Genomic DNA, 16,764 nt, shown 5'->3' with positions numbered 1-16,764 from the left:
AAAACTTCAAACCCTAATTTTTTTTTATTGAATCTGAAATCCAAAATCCCCAAAATTTCTTCAAGCAAAATTGTTTAGACTGAATCCGAAATGATGGGTGATGGGCGTATGGGCAAAAACAGTTATCAAAGTCGAGCTTCATCTTCAAGCTCTATGTTTAATGGTTATGTGAAAGTGCTTGAATGTTGGTGTCCCAGAATATGTGTTTTAAGAAAAACCATTACTGCCAAAAACCTAGGAAGACTTTTCTCTGTTTGCCCTCTGCCAAATGTTTGTTTAACCATTATTGTGTGAAGTCAGAATGGTTTGTTTAACAGTGATTTATTTTGAATTTTCTTTGCACATGATGATGATGATAATTGTGAATTTTTTATCTGGGTTGATGAAGCTGAAGAACTAGGATACTTTAAAAACAATGGAATTGGTGCTGGTCTTGGAAGAAAGGCAAGATTGATCGAGAAGGTTCAGTCCATGGTTAAGGATAAGGAAAGCGCATTGAAGTGGTATGGAGGGCAAGGTTGATGGACAGATTTGACTGTGTAAGAAGTGAGCTTAGGTTGATTAAGTATTTGATAGTCATATTTTTCTTGTTTGAATTTTTTAACATGCTACTGTATTGTACTATGAGTGTGTAATGTTCTAATGAAAAGAGGTTAAGATGAATGAATGTAATCTTTCTGTCATAATATTACCATCAAATTAGTCCCTGAGTTATTTGACTAACTATCAAATTGATCCCTACATTATATGAAAATACCATCAAATAAGTCCTTGAATTATATAAACAGATGTCAATTTGATTATTGATGCATATATGTTCAGAACAAAGTAAAGAGACACAATTTGATCCTTGAAAATACCATCAAATAAGTCATTGCACTACAAGTACTGGAATATTACATAGGCAAAAAGCAACCCAACTATGGGGCATTAACAAGCCATAAGTCAAAAAATGGGGTTCTTAAATATTACATAACCAAAAAGAAACCCAACTAGGGGGCATAATTTAAACAAGTCTAAATATTACATTTCCAAAAATATAATTTAAACAGTTATCAAGCATCACTTCTTTGGAAATCCTGGAGTTGGGATAAACTCCATGAATTGGGGTTGAATCCAACCAGATGGCCCATAACCAGGATATGATACTCTAATAACTCTCCCATCAAGTTTCATCTTGTCATGACTCATTTTTCTTATAACATAACTTTTAACTTCCTCAACCAAAGTTAGTATTGGTTTCCCAATATAATCGGAAGCATTGTTCACTATGTTATCTGTCTTGCAATTTTCTCTGAAATGTGCTTTAGTCCATGCTTCCTTTGGCCATTTGTTGATATACTCCCATGCCTTCTCATTAAGCCTTTTCACCCTCTCCATAATGTGATTGAACTGAGTGGGAGTTGTTGCCCTTGCACACTCCCATACCGCCCCCTCAATTCCTTATCCTTCCACTTTTTTGTGAAGTTCCTCCATAGGTGCATCATACAATATCCTGACATCACTTCCTGCATGGCTGAAATCAAACCCTGCCAATTTCAACAATAAGTCTCAAAATAGTCTCTGAATTATCTCACAATCTATCAAAATAGTCTCTGAATTATCTCACAATCCATCAAAATGGTCCTGAAAATAGCGGGTATAACATTAAGTGCATAACATTGGAAAAATTATAAGGCATTGAAAATGGTGGTCTATTTAGCGAGGAAGGAACAATTTCATAATATTGTTCTTTCGATCGAGTAGGTTGTAGAGAACATCAAAGTGTTAGCATGGCGGTGGTTTCTTGGAAGAGTTGCTTCAAATCCATGAATTTATAATGAATGGACATCAGGACATGAGATCCTTTTAACTGCATGATAAGGTAATTTTCTGCATTATTCATAGTATTTATTTTAGAATTATGTCGTGTTTCTCGGGTGTTTTTGGCCTACAAACCGTTGTTGTATGATAGAGTTTCTGGTGTTACATTACTGCAGCGATATCATAGATGTGTTTATTCTTTTCTTGGGTTCTAATCCTTCTCTACATGACCCAGTTGCAGCTTAGTGGCTTTTATTCTACCAGTTGTAGCAAGTGATTTAGTACAATATAAATCGCAAGTTTCGTTGAAGGGTAGCAGAAACAAAAGATGGCTTAAAATTACATTGGATGGAGGATTAAAATCACATCACATCACATGAAGAAAATGATAATAAACTACCTTATCTATGTACGCCACAATTAGGGATGATATGTTTTTTTTGACAAAATTAGGGATGATATGTTGTAAGGGTGAATGTTGAGATAAATTTATTGTGTTCCATATATAATATAGTTTAAAATGTTGTGATAACATATTAAATATTAGAGTTCTGTCAAAAAATTAAATAGTAGAGTATTCAACTTTAACATACCCGCGCGAGATTGACTTTGTGTTTATTCCGCGAATCATTATAATATTGTTGATCATTTTTGTCAGTTTGGTACAATTTCTGATGGTACTAAATCTAGGCGTTCTCTCATGCATTTGTTTTGGTTCGCTTATGTCTGGGTGATTTGGAAAGAAAGAAACGACAAGATTTTTAGCGGTAAAGAGATCTATCCATTACGGCTCTTGGAAAAAGTCAAATTATTATCCTTTTGATGGTTTAAAGCTCATGTTGTATTTTTTCATTATAGCTTTTATAATTGGTGCCAAAACTCATTCATATGTGCGGATTGTGGCTGATTATTGATTTTTTGCTGTTGAAAGACTCTTGTAAATTTTGACTTTCTCCTCTGGTACACCTTGTGTCGGGTGAATAGTTGTTTGATTTCTTAAAAAAAAAAAATACTCGTGCCGGGGCAAAACTCTAGTAATCAAAATCATTTACAAGGCTTCTAGCTAGGCACTGGAACTAGTCGTTTTATACAAAGGATTAACAAATACCTGGATCTCAAGTAGATAAATAAATGTTGCATCATGCAATTTTATAATCAAAATCATTTATATGCTTCTAGCAAGGTACAGGAAGTCAGGAAAGCAATCTTGCTGCTGCATCTGCAATTCTGCATATATAAAACACCTTCCTACTAGTCAAATTGATCAAGTCAATGTTTCGATGAGCAATTCACTCACCTAACCTAACCTTTGGCCAGCATGCATATTAATGCTCTATACTTTCTAAATTGCGTTGACTTGCATCCCTGGTTTTTAAATGAAACTTTGCTTAATCTCTCTGTATTTTATTACTAACCATTGACTAGAAGGAAGGTGTCTCATTTTCAAGGACCGAAGAGACAATCAAATATATACAAAATACTATTATATTGAGTAGATGACAATATTTTATTGGCTGTGCTAGTCGGAAGGAGTATAATATTTGTTACAACCGGCCTAATATATAGCCTGTAATTCACTTACTTCTCATTTCTCAAATGAATAAATAAAACATTTCTCTATAGATTAATAGAAGAAAGTAGATAGTGATCGATACATATATAATATATTTGGACGACTAAAACATTATAGTTCCTCAGACTCTTTTTATATGAACACTTTACAAAAATCATAGATATTAAAATACACGGTAATTATGTTAACATGTGTTATAAGACACACTTTAAAAAAAAATATAGATAGGGTTAATTAAGTAAATGGTCCCTATAAATATTCAGAATTTTGTTTTTAGTCCCTGCAAAATAAAATCACACATTTTAGTCCTTGTGACATTTTTCTTTAGCATTTTAGGGACAGAAAATGCTGACGTAAAATTTTTACATGGACTAAAAATATTGATGGAAAATTTTACAGGGACTAAAAATGCTGAACAAAATTTTTCACAAGGAATAAAAAGTGTGATTTTATTTTGTAGGGACTAAAAATGAAATTCTAAATATTTATAGGGACCATTTAGTTAATTAACCCTAGATACTAAAATTTAAAATTTGATTTTTTTTAACAAACAAAAATGAATTATATTGACATTGATAAAGCAGTCTGCTCAGCATAAAGTGTATCGAAGAGACCACTAAAATTTACAATATCAAAACCTGAATACAGAAACAGGCCAACCAATGTCCAAACACAAAAGCGGGCTCGACCACCACAAATGAGTATCAAAAAAGAAAATGGTTTTCTTAGGTTTCAGCCACCATAAAGAATAATACTTGACTTTCTCAACCCATTTGGGTTAGTCTGGTGGTATTGACTTGGGTCTTGGGAGTATACTCCTCCTCAAATTCTCAGGTTCGATTTCCCCGGTGCTAATTTAGGTGGACTAATTTAACTTCTTAAAAAAAATACTTACTTTCTCCAATAACTGAAATATAGTATGTTCTTTCTGCTTAAATAACATGTTACGTTCATTCCACACCACCCAGACACAACTGAGCCAAATAAGCTGAAAGAATGACCACCGCAATTTCAGACCACCTGTGTAAAAAAGTAAACTGAGAAAAGCGGTCTGCAATAACCTGAGTATTCGCCTATTTGAATCCAATCCACAACCGCACTGACGGCAATAGAGGGCCGAAACTGCTGCAAGTGAGAAACAAGTGTTGAGCATCCTCCACCTGACCGCACCCGGCCACACAAAGCCGCTCATCTGAAGAGATAACACCATGTGCCACCAAATTTGATTTAGTTGGTAATCTGTCATAAAATTTGAAAATTTATAGAGATTTAAAATATATTTAACCCTTAATATTATACGGAGGGGGAATAGTAGCCACGTATGTTTTGTCAAAGTCATCATAAATACAAAAAGCATAAAATTTGTTGTGAGAGCGCACATGTGATATTTTTCATAGTGAGATTTGTTTGCAAAGCTCTAATCAACAATGGTGTCATATCTTCAAATACTTCTAGCCTTACCTTTCTTAGTATTTTTACTTTTCTTGAAATACATAACCAATATCAAGAACTCATCATCAACCTTTCCAAAAGGTCCAAAAGGCCTTCCCATAATTGGAAATCTCCATCAACTTGACACTTCAAATCTCCATTTACAATTTTGGAATCTCTCAAAAATCTATGGTCCTCTTTTCTCTCTTCAACTTGGTTTCAAGAAAGTAATTGTTGTTTGTTCACCTAAACTAGCTCAAGAAATTCTCAAAGATCATGACCATGATGTATCTAGTAGACCACCATCACATGGCACACAAATATTATCATACAATGGCATGGATATGATATTTTCACCATACAATGATCATTGGAGAGAGATAAGAAAAATTTGTATTGTCCATTTCTTTAGCTCCAAAAAAATTTCTAGCTTTTCTCATGTGAGAAAATCTGAGGTCAAGCAAATGATTGAAAAGATATCTAACCATGTTCATTCCTCTGAAATATCAAACCTTAGTGAGATCCTAATGTCTGCCTTAACCTCTATAGTATGTAGAATTGCTTTTGGAAAAAGTTATGAGCATGAAGGTGGTGAGAAAAGCAGGTTCCATAATTTACTTCATGAGACAGAAGCTATTTTCCTTTCCTTCTTTGTTTCAGATCATATTCCTTTCATGGGGTGGATTGATAAACTCACAGGGGCAAATGCTCGTGTTGACAAGACTTTCAAGGCTTTGGATGAGTTTCTTGAACAAGTCCTTAAGGAACATCTCAATCCTAATAATAGTAAGAAAGATGAAGAAGACAAGGATATAGTTGATGTGTTACTTGAGTTAAAGAATCAGGGTCGTCTCTCAATTGATCTCACCAACGATCACATCAAAGCTGTCCTTATGGTATGTTCCAAACACTAATTTTATTATATTGTTCGCTTTTGGTCTTATGTAATTCCCGCTTTATGTTTTGTGTAAAGACTCTCAGGTGGGCAAGGAGAGTGAATATTTATAAACTACTCATAACCTCGATTTCTATGTTATGTGGAACTTTTTCGTTGTTTCAATCAATAGCCCCCCAATTGAGTTTAGGAAATTAAAAGCTATGTTAATCCTTGTATGAGACATAGTCAACCTTCTAACACCAATGTTTTGACCTCAGGTTCACCTTCTCGCATTTTTATCGATATTGGTCTTATCATAAGACTCGTGTAAGTTTCAAAAAGTGTTACCCTTAGTTAAAAGACCTCTCAGTGAGTTGAGGTGGGAGTGATTTTAGTGACAAAGTATAATCTCTCCTTGGAATATCTTTTGCTGCTTGTTATTTTTCTACTTCAAAAATCATTCATGTTAGGAAATTAAGCTGAAATTGTACCATAAGCATACATTGGCACCGACCATATGTTAATAGCAAGCTCTTAGGATAAACTGTTTCTTGACAAATATGCAATTAATTTCTACATTATGACTACTGCATTGATATCAAGTCCTAAGTAGTTTCTTGGTTTTTGATGATCACAGAACCTACTTGTCGCAGCTACCGACACAACTTCAGCCACATCGGTTTGGGCGATGACTGGATTAATGAAGAATCCAAGAGCAATGAAGAAAGCTCAAGAAGAAATTAGAAACCTCTGCGGCAAAAAAGAGTTCATAGATGAAGATGATATTCAAAAGCTTGTATATCTTAAGGCTGTGATAAAAGAGACATTAAGATTCTATGCACCAGCACCACTAGCCCCAAGAGAGACCAGAAAAGGTTTCATTCTAAATGGATATAAAATAGAACCAAAAACATCGGTGTTTGTGAATATTTGGGCCATTCATAGGGACCCCGAGGCATGGAAAGATCCTGACGAGTTTTATCCAGAGAGATTCTTAAACAATGATATAGATTTTAAGGGACGAGATTTTGAGTTGATACCATTTGGTGCAGGGCGTAGAATTTGCCCTGGCATGCCATTGGGAATCGCCACAGTGGAAATGATAATTGCAAACCTTCTTAATTCATTTGATTGGGAAATGCCTGAAGGGATGACAAAGGATGATATAGACATTGAAGGGTTGCCAGGACTTTCTAGACACAAGAAGAATCACCTTTGCCTTGTTGCCAAGAATCACATGTAAATGTCACAAGGAAAATAAAGAATGCTTGTTTTTTTATGCATAAGGGTATATGTCATGTATCACAAATTTTTACTATGTCTGCTTGCTTGTGATGTAAGTTTTTTGCATAATCTCAGCATAGCTTATGCTTTATGGTTTGTGCTATGAGTATTAATGTAATTTTGTCTTTTCAAAATAAGGATGCTTTGTTTTATTTATTTATTTTTGCAGAGAAATGCTTTTTGAATCAATGGAAATTGATTAAAAAGATTACATGGATCAGCACAGATTTGTGATGTAATTAGCAAATATTAAAACACAAAAACAAGCATACCATTCAAAGTAAATCAAAGAAGAAAAAAAAAAGCAAATCTTTGAGGTCGGCTACATCGATCAAAAGACGCAATAATGCTCTTTCATATAACGTATTTCTATCCAACTAATTATTTTTTAAATCTTTCTTAATAATTTGTAATTTTTCTAGGTCTTCCTTTGTCTGTAGCGACCTAACTACTCTCCATTTGATTTACTTTTCTTACTACATAATCTACATGCCTAAACCCATTAAGCCTAATTTCCACCCTCATTTCTTTTTGCACAATCATACAAAAGACAAAAAGCATTTGAATCACAGGAAATTGGTAGTTAGACTATACTTACCTCCTCACCGAACTCTAGATAACCAGAGTTCCCTTTCCGATGAACCATAGGGTTAGCGCAAAAAAAAAAAAAATCTACATCAACCCCATTAAGAAAAACATATCACATGCCTTTGATACGTACTAGAACTAGCAAAATTGACTAAAAACAAAGCTCAGCACATATCATCAAACCCAAAATGAAAATCCCCACCAATAAGCCACACCCTTTTGCTTCAAAGTTACAAACATATAAAAGAACCCCCACAATTCAAAGTAAATCAAAGAAGCTAAAAAAAAAACAAACCTTTGAAGTAAAATAATAACCAAAATCAAGCTTCCAGATATGGTAATAAGGAAAAGAAAGAGAATAAGAGCAACCAAGGTGAAGGCAGTCAGAAGAATGAGGGAGCCATGGCCCATGAGGGGATACGTACCAGCACACCATTGAAGGATGAATGCTTTTTGGTTGCGAGGGAGACAAGTGCTATTGTATGTGACATTGAGGAGAGTAACAATGAATCATAGCGTGATTGGAGTCACGTGTATTACTTTTTTCATTTTCCTCTTTGAACAAGCATTTTGGACTAAAAATTACTTCATCCATCCTTAATCATAAACCTCTTTTTTCTTGTTTTAATTAAGGTGACAACTACATCCCATCAACAAATGGTGAATATAGTTACCGATAAAAAATGAATTTTAGTATTCACTTGCAAAATGATAAGTATCATGCCGGTTTACAGGGCCGGACCCTGGGAGGTGCAAACAGCGCTATAGCACCGGGCCTCCCCAGGGTATGGGCCTAAAAAAAAATTATAGTCCAGAGAAAAAAATACTCTTTCTCTGATACATATCAACGCGCGGCCAACTTTGTGGACGCAAGGCTTTTGGTGGTTCTGTGCAGGTTTCTGTAACACCCTATTTCTATTAAGCGGTAAAACACGTGAATACATCAGAAATATTCTAGAAATAGATGCTACATCTCCGAATAAACCACAATTCATACATGCATAAAGATCATGTTATACTACATAGCAGCGGAACAACATATAATTCATAAACAATCTCTGGATCTCCAAACTAAATACAAATGTATCATCCAAATCTCAATAACAGAATATCTCAACTCCAAATACATAGTCAAATAAAACAACATGCAAGAACTACCCTAGATCAGAGCCCTAATCTAGACACTTGCATGTAAAGAGAGGAACTCCACTCCTCGGCATCAACAAGCAACAACTAAGCATCCTGCACGCCGTCTACCCATCCATACAGAGAGGTAGGCGGTCCACCACAGACCACTGAGGGTTAGCATTACATCATCATAATCCATAAAAGATTTAAACAAGAACATTGGAAATGAAAGATATATTCAAGAATACAAAATAACAAATCATACATGTATTCACAGTATTCATGATTCTCATACCATTCAAACCATTCCATATCATCATTCCAAGTTCATATCAATCAGTGTATCATACACGTATCACATATACATAACCCTCCCTCCTAGAACACTAGCATCACATGATCATTATTATCCCCCATCACTTACATTTCAAGCTATCACATTATTATCATAGCATAGCTTACATATTCAACCTCTAATCAAGTCATCAACAAAAGCTCATCATTTATCAACATCAATCAATGAAAACATTACTCACTTCATTACTCATCTAGCATGCTTATCTCAACAAGTACAATTCGTCATATCGAAGTTATAAGCAAGTCATCATCATTATCAAAGAACATCACCACATCATATATGTATATATACATATACAAATCTCACCTCATCATTATTATTAAAATAACCATCTTCAATTGATTCACCAAGTGTATAAGCACAAACAATTAAGACATGCAATTAGAGCATAATACAATTATTCACAACCATCCACAACATTCACCAATGTACATATACACCAATCCACATAATCACAACATTCACCAAATTTCACCAACACACAAATTCACCAAGTCACATATTCAATTATGACACGACTCATCAATTAATCAAATGCATATGATGCTCTAGACTCTTCTCTAGATGCATGTGGTACCAAACTCCTCCAAGGTCGTCACCTTATGATGCAACAAAAACATCATTATCAACGGCTATAATCAACGGCAATATGGATACAAGTATCCGGTCAACGGCAATATGGATATAACATCCGACACGACATATGATGCATGAACATATGACTCAATCCACAATGCATATGTTCACAACAATTCAACGGCTATAATCAACGGCTATAATCAATGGCTATATGTATATACACGCATTCATCACCAATCACATCAAAACTAGCATGTATAAACTCACCACCAACAATCAACATTTAACATGTTCAACAAACAACATAACATAAACATGTTCATCACCATTCAATTAGTATATATGCATCGACAACAATTCACCACCACTTGACAAATATACAATCACCAACAACATCCACAATCCAATCAACATATAGTTGTCACACATACACATCATCAATCATCTCCACATAAATCAACATATAGTTGCCACATTTCCACATAATTCCTTACAATCCAAATAAAGGAACAAATACAACATATGATCACAACATCATATTCATCACTCAACAACCATTCATACATCATCTCATAACCATATCAATCTAATCCATAAAGGACTCATAAGCAATTGGCTCTCAAAACTCATTCACAATCAAGTTCGTCTCCCAAAGTCACAACATTAAAAAAAATAATTGAGCACCTAAGCCAAAACCAAGTAAACGAGTTCAATAGCCTATGCCATGTATCCTTTCAAGTCACACATATGTGCAGTAGAGATTACATAAGCATTTCATCGGCCAAAAACGATGAATTCATAAAAATCACAAGGTTCGTCTCCTTTTTCACATTTCACAAAAATTCTCATTTTCAAAGCAAAACAAGTCTAAACTTGATGACACCATTCACAACCATTTTTAGAAGTCATATAAACATCCTACATACTTAACCCTACTTCATTCTCTTGAGAAAACAAGTTTTCAGAAAATCAGCGTTCTTGAACATTCCTTGAACAATCAACGATAAGCTTGATTAAATCCAAGGAGTCAAGTTCAACTCAATTCTTTTGATGTTTCCATAGGTTTAGAAAGTCTAGAAAATAGTGAAAACATCGAAAGAATCAGTTTTGGAAGTCCGGAATTGGCCCCAAAGCACCCCAGCACAACACAACAAGGCAGGCACCCATGAGGGGCTGCCAAGCCACGCCCAGGCATGGCTTCCTGCGCCCAGGCACAAATGGGCAGCAGCCAGTGTCCTGAGCTGCGGTTCTGTGCAGTTCCAGTTTTCCGGTTTCGCCATTTCGTTCGTAAAATCTCGACCGTTAACCCAAATTCAATTCCGTTTTCGCCTATATTCTCCTAACACTTAGCTCTATCATAATGTATAGAAAAATTCAAGTTTCAACCATCCCAAAAATCATTTTCCATAACCTCACATCACACTCATTTTCCAAAACGGTTAACGCTCAATCTCATATGAAAATCCCAATTTCTCCCAAACCATTTCTCATTACCAAACAACAACCAAAAACAGAAAATCATTATACCATAACTCATCATAATCAACTTGTTTCATTCATTAAAAATCATTGACACTACAATTCAACTTAATCTCATCAAAATTCACCAATTCATCAATTTCCACAACTTTCAACAACAACAACATATGTCAAGATAACAACAACAACATTTGAACATAAATTCATGCACAATTTAACACTACAACTTCAATTCTCATCAAACTTGCTCAAGAACACAAAGCACCAACAACTATGCATTTAAACATGTTAATTCACATACTAACATACAATTATCATGTAAATCATGTTCTCAAACATAACAACAACAATCATGCACGAATTTTACAACAATTAGATTCAATTCATCAATTTCACAAAAATGGGTAAGAAAGAAAAAGTTATGAATTATGGTTGAATTCTAACCCTCTTACCTCTAGCACCAAGATTCTCTAACCCAAGCTTCAATTGAGCTCCTAGATGATGAATCCCCTCTTCAAGCTCTAACCCTTGATCTTGTTGTTGCCTCTAGTATCTATCTCTTCTCTTCCCAAATGAAATGAAATGAATAATGTTTGTAAAACCTAGTTTCACCAACAACTAGAGTTTATATACTAGCTCTACTCAATTGAGCTTATCTCTTAAACCTTAATGGGCCTAACCCATTTCTATTCTAACACCCAAATGTCACTACTCACTTAACGGTAAAATATGACACTAACGGTCACTTAACTGTAAAATAAAATAATTACTACACCTTCTAGTAACTTGGTAAAATAATAACTTCCACTAAACACTAAAAAAAATAACTTTCTGCAAAATTACAAAATTGCCACTGCCCTCAAAATGACCAAAATGCCCCTAAGTCCAAAATGACTAAAATACCCTTCTAACACCGAATTCTACGATTCCCAACCAAAAATACACACAGAGGCAAATAATCACATAAGAGCACATATAACACACATAAATAAATAATAAAATAAAACTAGCGAAAATCGGGCTGTTACAGTTTCCACTTTTCTTTTTTGTTGTTTTGTTTTAGGCCTATTAGAATTGAGTCCTCTTACTTTTGTTGTTAGGTGGGTGTTTTTTTGGGAGGGTGGTTTGAGGTTCCTCATGTATATGGTAGTGATTTTCACCTTTAGGTTTACCACATATATACGACACCTTGTATTTATCTTTTAAAAAATTTAAATAAAACATTGTTCTTTTAAAAAAATTACATCTTTATTTTATTACGGGCCTCATTTCACTTCCAGAACTGAGCCTCCAGATTCGTAGGAACGGCCCTGCCGGTTTATAAAAAATTATATCAGCAATGCTATATGGTACGGATTTATGATGTACGGAATTTGACGAAACGTGTAAAATTTAAATTCTAGGCGCATAGCCACAATACCTATGAAGCCCGGATACGTAGTGCGATACGGGTACGCGAATACGCGAAATTTTTAAAATTTAGGATACGATACGGCTAAGATACGTTAACAAAATATTTATATTAAAATTTATATGCGTGTAAAATACTTAAAAAAAACATCGATTACTCATACTATGTAATATCCCGCTCGTCAGCTAATGGAAATTTTATCTGTTAAATGTATCAGAGGATTGAGATTTATGGAAAGCGTTTATGATGGAAAATGTTATGTACGACGGACAATATTACTATGTGTTATCAGTCAAGTATGGACTTATGTATCAGTGTCAGCTAAACACGTTTAAGACGGAGGGTATTATGGTAACTTGGCGGCAGAGGAGTATTTAAGTGAAATTGGCCCAAAATTTCTCATTGGTGATTGCTCTTTCTCTCTCTAGGTTTTGAGAAGAGAATTCTCTCCTCCTTCTCTCTAACCCACGCCCTCTCTCTCCACTCTAAATCATCCAAACTTCTTCCTAATGTGATCAAGCATGGTTTTGGGTGGCTTAGCAAGCAAGGAACTAGTGGAGGAAAGATTAAAGCATGGTTTTTGGATGAAAGCTAAGGATCAAGATTGAAGCAAAAGCTAGGGTTGGAGCTTGGATCTTGAAGGAAAGCAAGAAAACATGATTAGGTGAGTTCCATAGATAGTTTACCTACCTTTGGTTGTGTAAATTCATGTTAGAAAGGATTGATTTATGTTTATGAGGGATTTAGAACCATAATGTTCTTTTGAGCAATTCTTGTTGATTCCATGTTAGTTTGCCATGAAATATGTTAATTTAAGTCAATATATGTTGTTGGGTGATTATGGTGCATTGCAGGATCAAATTGGACAAGTTTTGGGTCAAAACTGGAAATTTTGTACCTCAGACCCGAAGAACCACGCTATTAGCGAAATCTACGCTAATAGCGAAATTTTCAGGATGAGCCATGCCCCAGCTGAGCTATTAGCGTAGCTCTCTGGACTTGGCCAACTTGCTTTGGCCTGTTGGCCCAGTTCAGGGTCCGTGGTGCATTCCGAAGCTTTTCTTTCAACGTTTTATAACTTTATAACCCCAAAACAACATCTAGGCAATGCACATAACATCAAATGAATCTTGAAAAGAAAATCATGGCAAACTTAACAAGAATGGCAAGAGTGAATCAAGAGAGTTTAAGCCGATATAACTCGGGTAGCAAATGAATTAAGAAAGGGCATGAATATAGAGCCTTGACATAGCTTGTCAAGAACTAGAATAGTTAGTAAAGAATAGAATGCCAGGCATGCATAGTATGCTTGATTAGATGCGAAGTGATATAGAGTATTCTCTTCGTATAGAAACTAGAGTGCCATGCGAGTGTGGCCAGACGTGAATTGATTAGACATCTCTTCACATAGCAAGTTAAGCAACCATATAGTTTACCTCTAGTCGGATCGTATAGGCATCCGAGGTAAAAGAGATAGCATTTATAGATTTAATACTCATGTGTGTATATATATATATATATATATATATATATATATATATATATATATATATAGACCAAGACTTTTAAGTTAAAGGTGCCATGTCTCTTGTGTCCACACTAGGTTGGCTCAAGGGGTTTCCATTAGGTGAAACGGGGTTAGCCGTAAGGAACCCGCATGTCACTTAGTAAACAAGATGTAGTGATCGTGTCTCTTGTGTCCACACTAGGTTGGTTCAAGGGGTTTCCATTAGGAGAAACGGGGTTAGCCGTAAGGATCCTGCACGTCACTGCAGGAGTGCCGTTGGTTATACCTTAGATAGGTTTCCATCGGATAGATATGGATTGCGCTCGGGGTTACTCCACTCAGGGCTTTCCGTAAAATGAACTCAGATAATGCTTGTTTGTTAAACGCTAACTTATGAATGAATCTTACTGTGCATATTTATTAGACATATTTATGTTATGTCATAGAGCCTTGACGTAGATCGTCAAGAATTAGTAGAGCCTTGACGTAGATCGTCAAGAATAGTAGAACATAGACGTAGATCGTCAAAACTAGTATGATAGCAAGATAAGATACGTTGTTAGAGACATCGTATTTTGCATTAGAGCAAATAGAGAAAGATATGCTGATGACGATCTTAGGTTTCCCCTAATCGTCCGATTTAGAACCGTGTCATGATTATGTTAGAATTAGGCCTCGATACGTAGAGCGTAATCTTGGCATTGCGGTTTTAGATTCCCCTTGACCGCCATGACACATATAGGAAGTGAAGCCTATAACAGGTGAGATAAGACTATGACGGCCCTAGTATGCACGACCGTCTAAGTATGCAAGTCCCCGCACACGTATAATCAACCGTCACGTTGTATTTTAGACACGTGGTGACCGTAGGTTTCCCCTGAGGTTGCCTATAGCCTAGGATTTAGGGGAACTCACTGAGACATTATGTCTCATCCCAATCCTTATTTGTTTCAGATAAACAGGTTGGATTAGCAAGCTAGTAGCCGAATGGATGATGCAACAAGTGTTCGTTCGTACCGCTGCAGGACGATGTGGATTTTCAAGGATGCATCTATTATACTTTAGGAAGTTGAGTTGTATTATTATGTACGAACGCATTTGGTTGCATATATATTCATTCGTAGTTGTATTGTTGTAAATTTTTAATGTATCCAGCACTAAACTAATACACATGCTAGACTTTCTAGATACGTCTAGTATGGGTGTTACATTTGGTATCAGAGCAGGTCGATTCAGATCGTGCCTTGGGTCATTAAGTTACAACAAAGGTAGTGGGACCATTGGGTTCTGGGTAAATGTTCTAGTTGTTGTTGTTAGTTGAGCCTGATCAACTCAATTTAGCATTCAACGATTAGAATGGATGCCTGAGAGCTGAATAGGACCCTGGAGGAACGAAGTATGTGATGAAGAATATGGAAATATCTTAGCAGGACCTGAAGCTTCAGTAAGGGTCGTAGTTAGAACGGAATTGTATTCCGGAAATTAAGCGCAAGGCTACAAGATAGAGAGCAGTCGACGTACGTTGGCGGAATTAGTAGACTCTTAGGATTAGCGTTATGTTATTGAGGTTATGGACTTGAATGTTCAAAGTGAACAAGGTTCTAGTGTTTGGGAAGCTACGTTAAGCGGCAACGCAAAGAAGCAAGCTACTCGTAGTAGAAAAGGATTCAGTGAAAGTTTTATGTTATCAGGAATGAGGCATTAATTTCTAAAGTGCCGAGAATTGTATCGAATTAGGTTGATGCTTGCCATGCATATGTAGTAGGATATTTTAGATGTTGGGAATGACTGATGTGCATTGATTTACATGAGAAATAAAAATTTATGCAAAGTATGTTTTTTGAAAATTGAGCTGAAGAAACTCGTCAATAGCGAACCTGGAGCGAAATTTTTGGTTTTCCCAAAAACTTTCAGTTCGTCTCTAGGGAATGCAGTGACTATTGGAGAGTTGTCTTCACCATCTTTTATGCAACGAAATTTTTTGATATCGAGTGACGAATGCATATCACATCCTAAGGTTTTCAAAGGAAAAATGCATGGACAAGTATTAACGGAATCAATCCGGTTTAAGGTAACTTTGGGAATTAGTGTGTCAAGAGTTAAGAAGAAGCTTAGACCAAGAGTTTAGAGGTTCCGGTAAATAGAATGAACGTCGCGAACATGGAGTAAGAAGTTAAAGTGGTGAAGAGTAGTATGAAATCACAAGGCTCTCGGATTTTGTGGAGTTATGAGTACCCCTCGAATCTATGTTTTGCTTGATGGACTTGCAAAGGCTCGTTAGGATGTTAAATCGTAAAGTTTACATGATTTTAGAAAGATATACACATAAGGGTGATTGAAGTTGACATTTTTGAAATTCAAATGAATTTTCGTAGGTACCGATCTGTTACGACTCGCGTAGTTGGGCTAAACTCACTAGAACTAAGACTTGATGGCACGTATGTGTTATCAACCCATTCTGTGATTTTAGAGTAACGACTGGGACCTAGGTTCAGTATATGTTTTTATATAGTAGAAAAATCATCAACATCAATGACCCGTGTGCTAATTTACGAAATTTTCTTAGAAAGAAAAATTAACGAGCAAGCATAGGGAGGATTAAGCAAAACATAGTATGCGAGATACGAAGATACAATGTTAGGTGCATAAGGAAGTATGTCCGAGTGCAAGATGAGTTTACCATGGGAAGATGTAAGAGCGATTCATGGAATAGTAGGTATGTAATAGCAAAGATGTGCTCCTTGAG

The 16,764-nt window shown here is 35.7% G+C and overlaps 2 protein-coding genes and 1 long non-coding RNA gene across 3 annotated transcripts in view; 1 reads left to right on the top strand and 2 right to left on the bottom strand.

The window, feature by feature from the left end:
* Nucleotides 1–4,713: 4,713 nt before the first annotated feature.
* On the top strand, nucleotides 4,714–7,124 carry LOC146904305 (6,7,8-trihydroxycoumarin synthase-like). Its single transcript, XM_085722385.1, has 2 exons — nucleotides 4,714–5,703; nucleotides 6,322–7,124. Exons 1-2 carry the CDS (start codon nucleotides 4,804–4,806, stop codon nucleotides 6,925–6,927), a joined length of 1,506 nt encoding a protein of 501 aa, XP_085578511.1. The 5' UTR covers nucleotides 4,714–4,803; the 3' UTR covers nucleotides 6,928–7,124.
* A 1,404-nt stretch (nucleotides 7,125–8,528) lies between these two features.
* LOC146904304 (uncharacterized) lies at nucleotides 8,529–11,687 on the bottom strand. The gene is made up of 2 exons (XR_015018663.1): nucleotides 11,553–11,687; nucleotides 8,529–8,809 (listed from the first exon to the last, which is right to left on the bottom strand). It is a non-coding gene; the product is annotated as an uncharacterized LOC146904304 (long non-coding RNA).
* A 678-nt stretch (nucleotides 11,688–12,365) lies between these two features.
* LOC146904303 (uncharacterized) overlaps nucleotides 12,366–16,764 on the bottom strand; it is a 26,073-nt gene continuing 21,674 nt past the window's right edge. Inside the window, exon 5 of the mRNA XM_085728260.1 lies at nucleotides 12,366–12,410. Within this exon, the coding sequence (XP_085584386.1) occupies nucleotides 12,366–12,410 (45 nt within the window). The remainder of the gene's footprint in view (nucleotides 12,411–16,764) is intronic.

Source organism: Medicago sativa, chromosome 7, assembly GCF_051527215.1.
Source record: "Medicago sativa cultivar Bolivia chromosome 7, Bolivia_mono, whole genome shotgun sequence".
Taxonomy (NCBI): domain Eukaryota; kingdom Viridiplantae; phylum Streptophyta; class Magnoliopsida; order Fabales; family Fabaceae; genus Medicago; species Medicago sativa.
The sequence above is the reverse complement of the archived record's forward strand: the minus strand, read 5'-3'. Positions and strand labels throughout refer to the sequence as shown.

What these genes read in the sequence shown, in the direction of transcription:
- LOC146904305 (XM_085722385.1), top strand. Translation starts at nt 4,804, where the DNA reads ATGGTGTCATATCTTCAAATACTTCTAGCCTTACCTTTCTTAGTATTT. An exon ending in ACATCAAAGCTGTCCTTATG is followed by an intron (nt 5,704 to 6,321) that starts GTATGTTCCAAA and finishes TGATGATCACAG; the next exon opens with AACCTACTTGTCGCAGCTAC.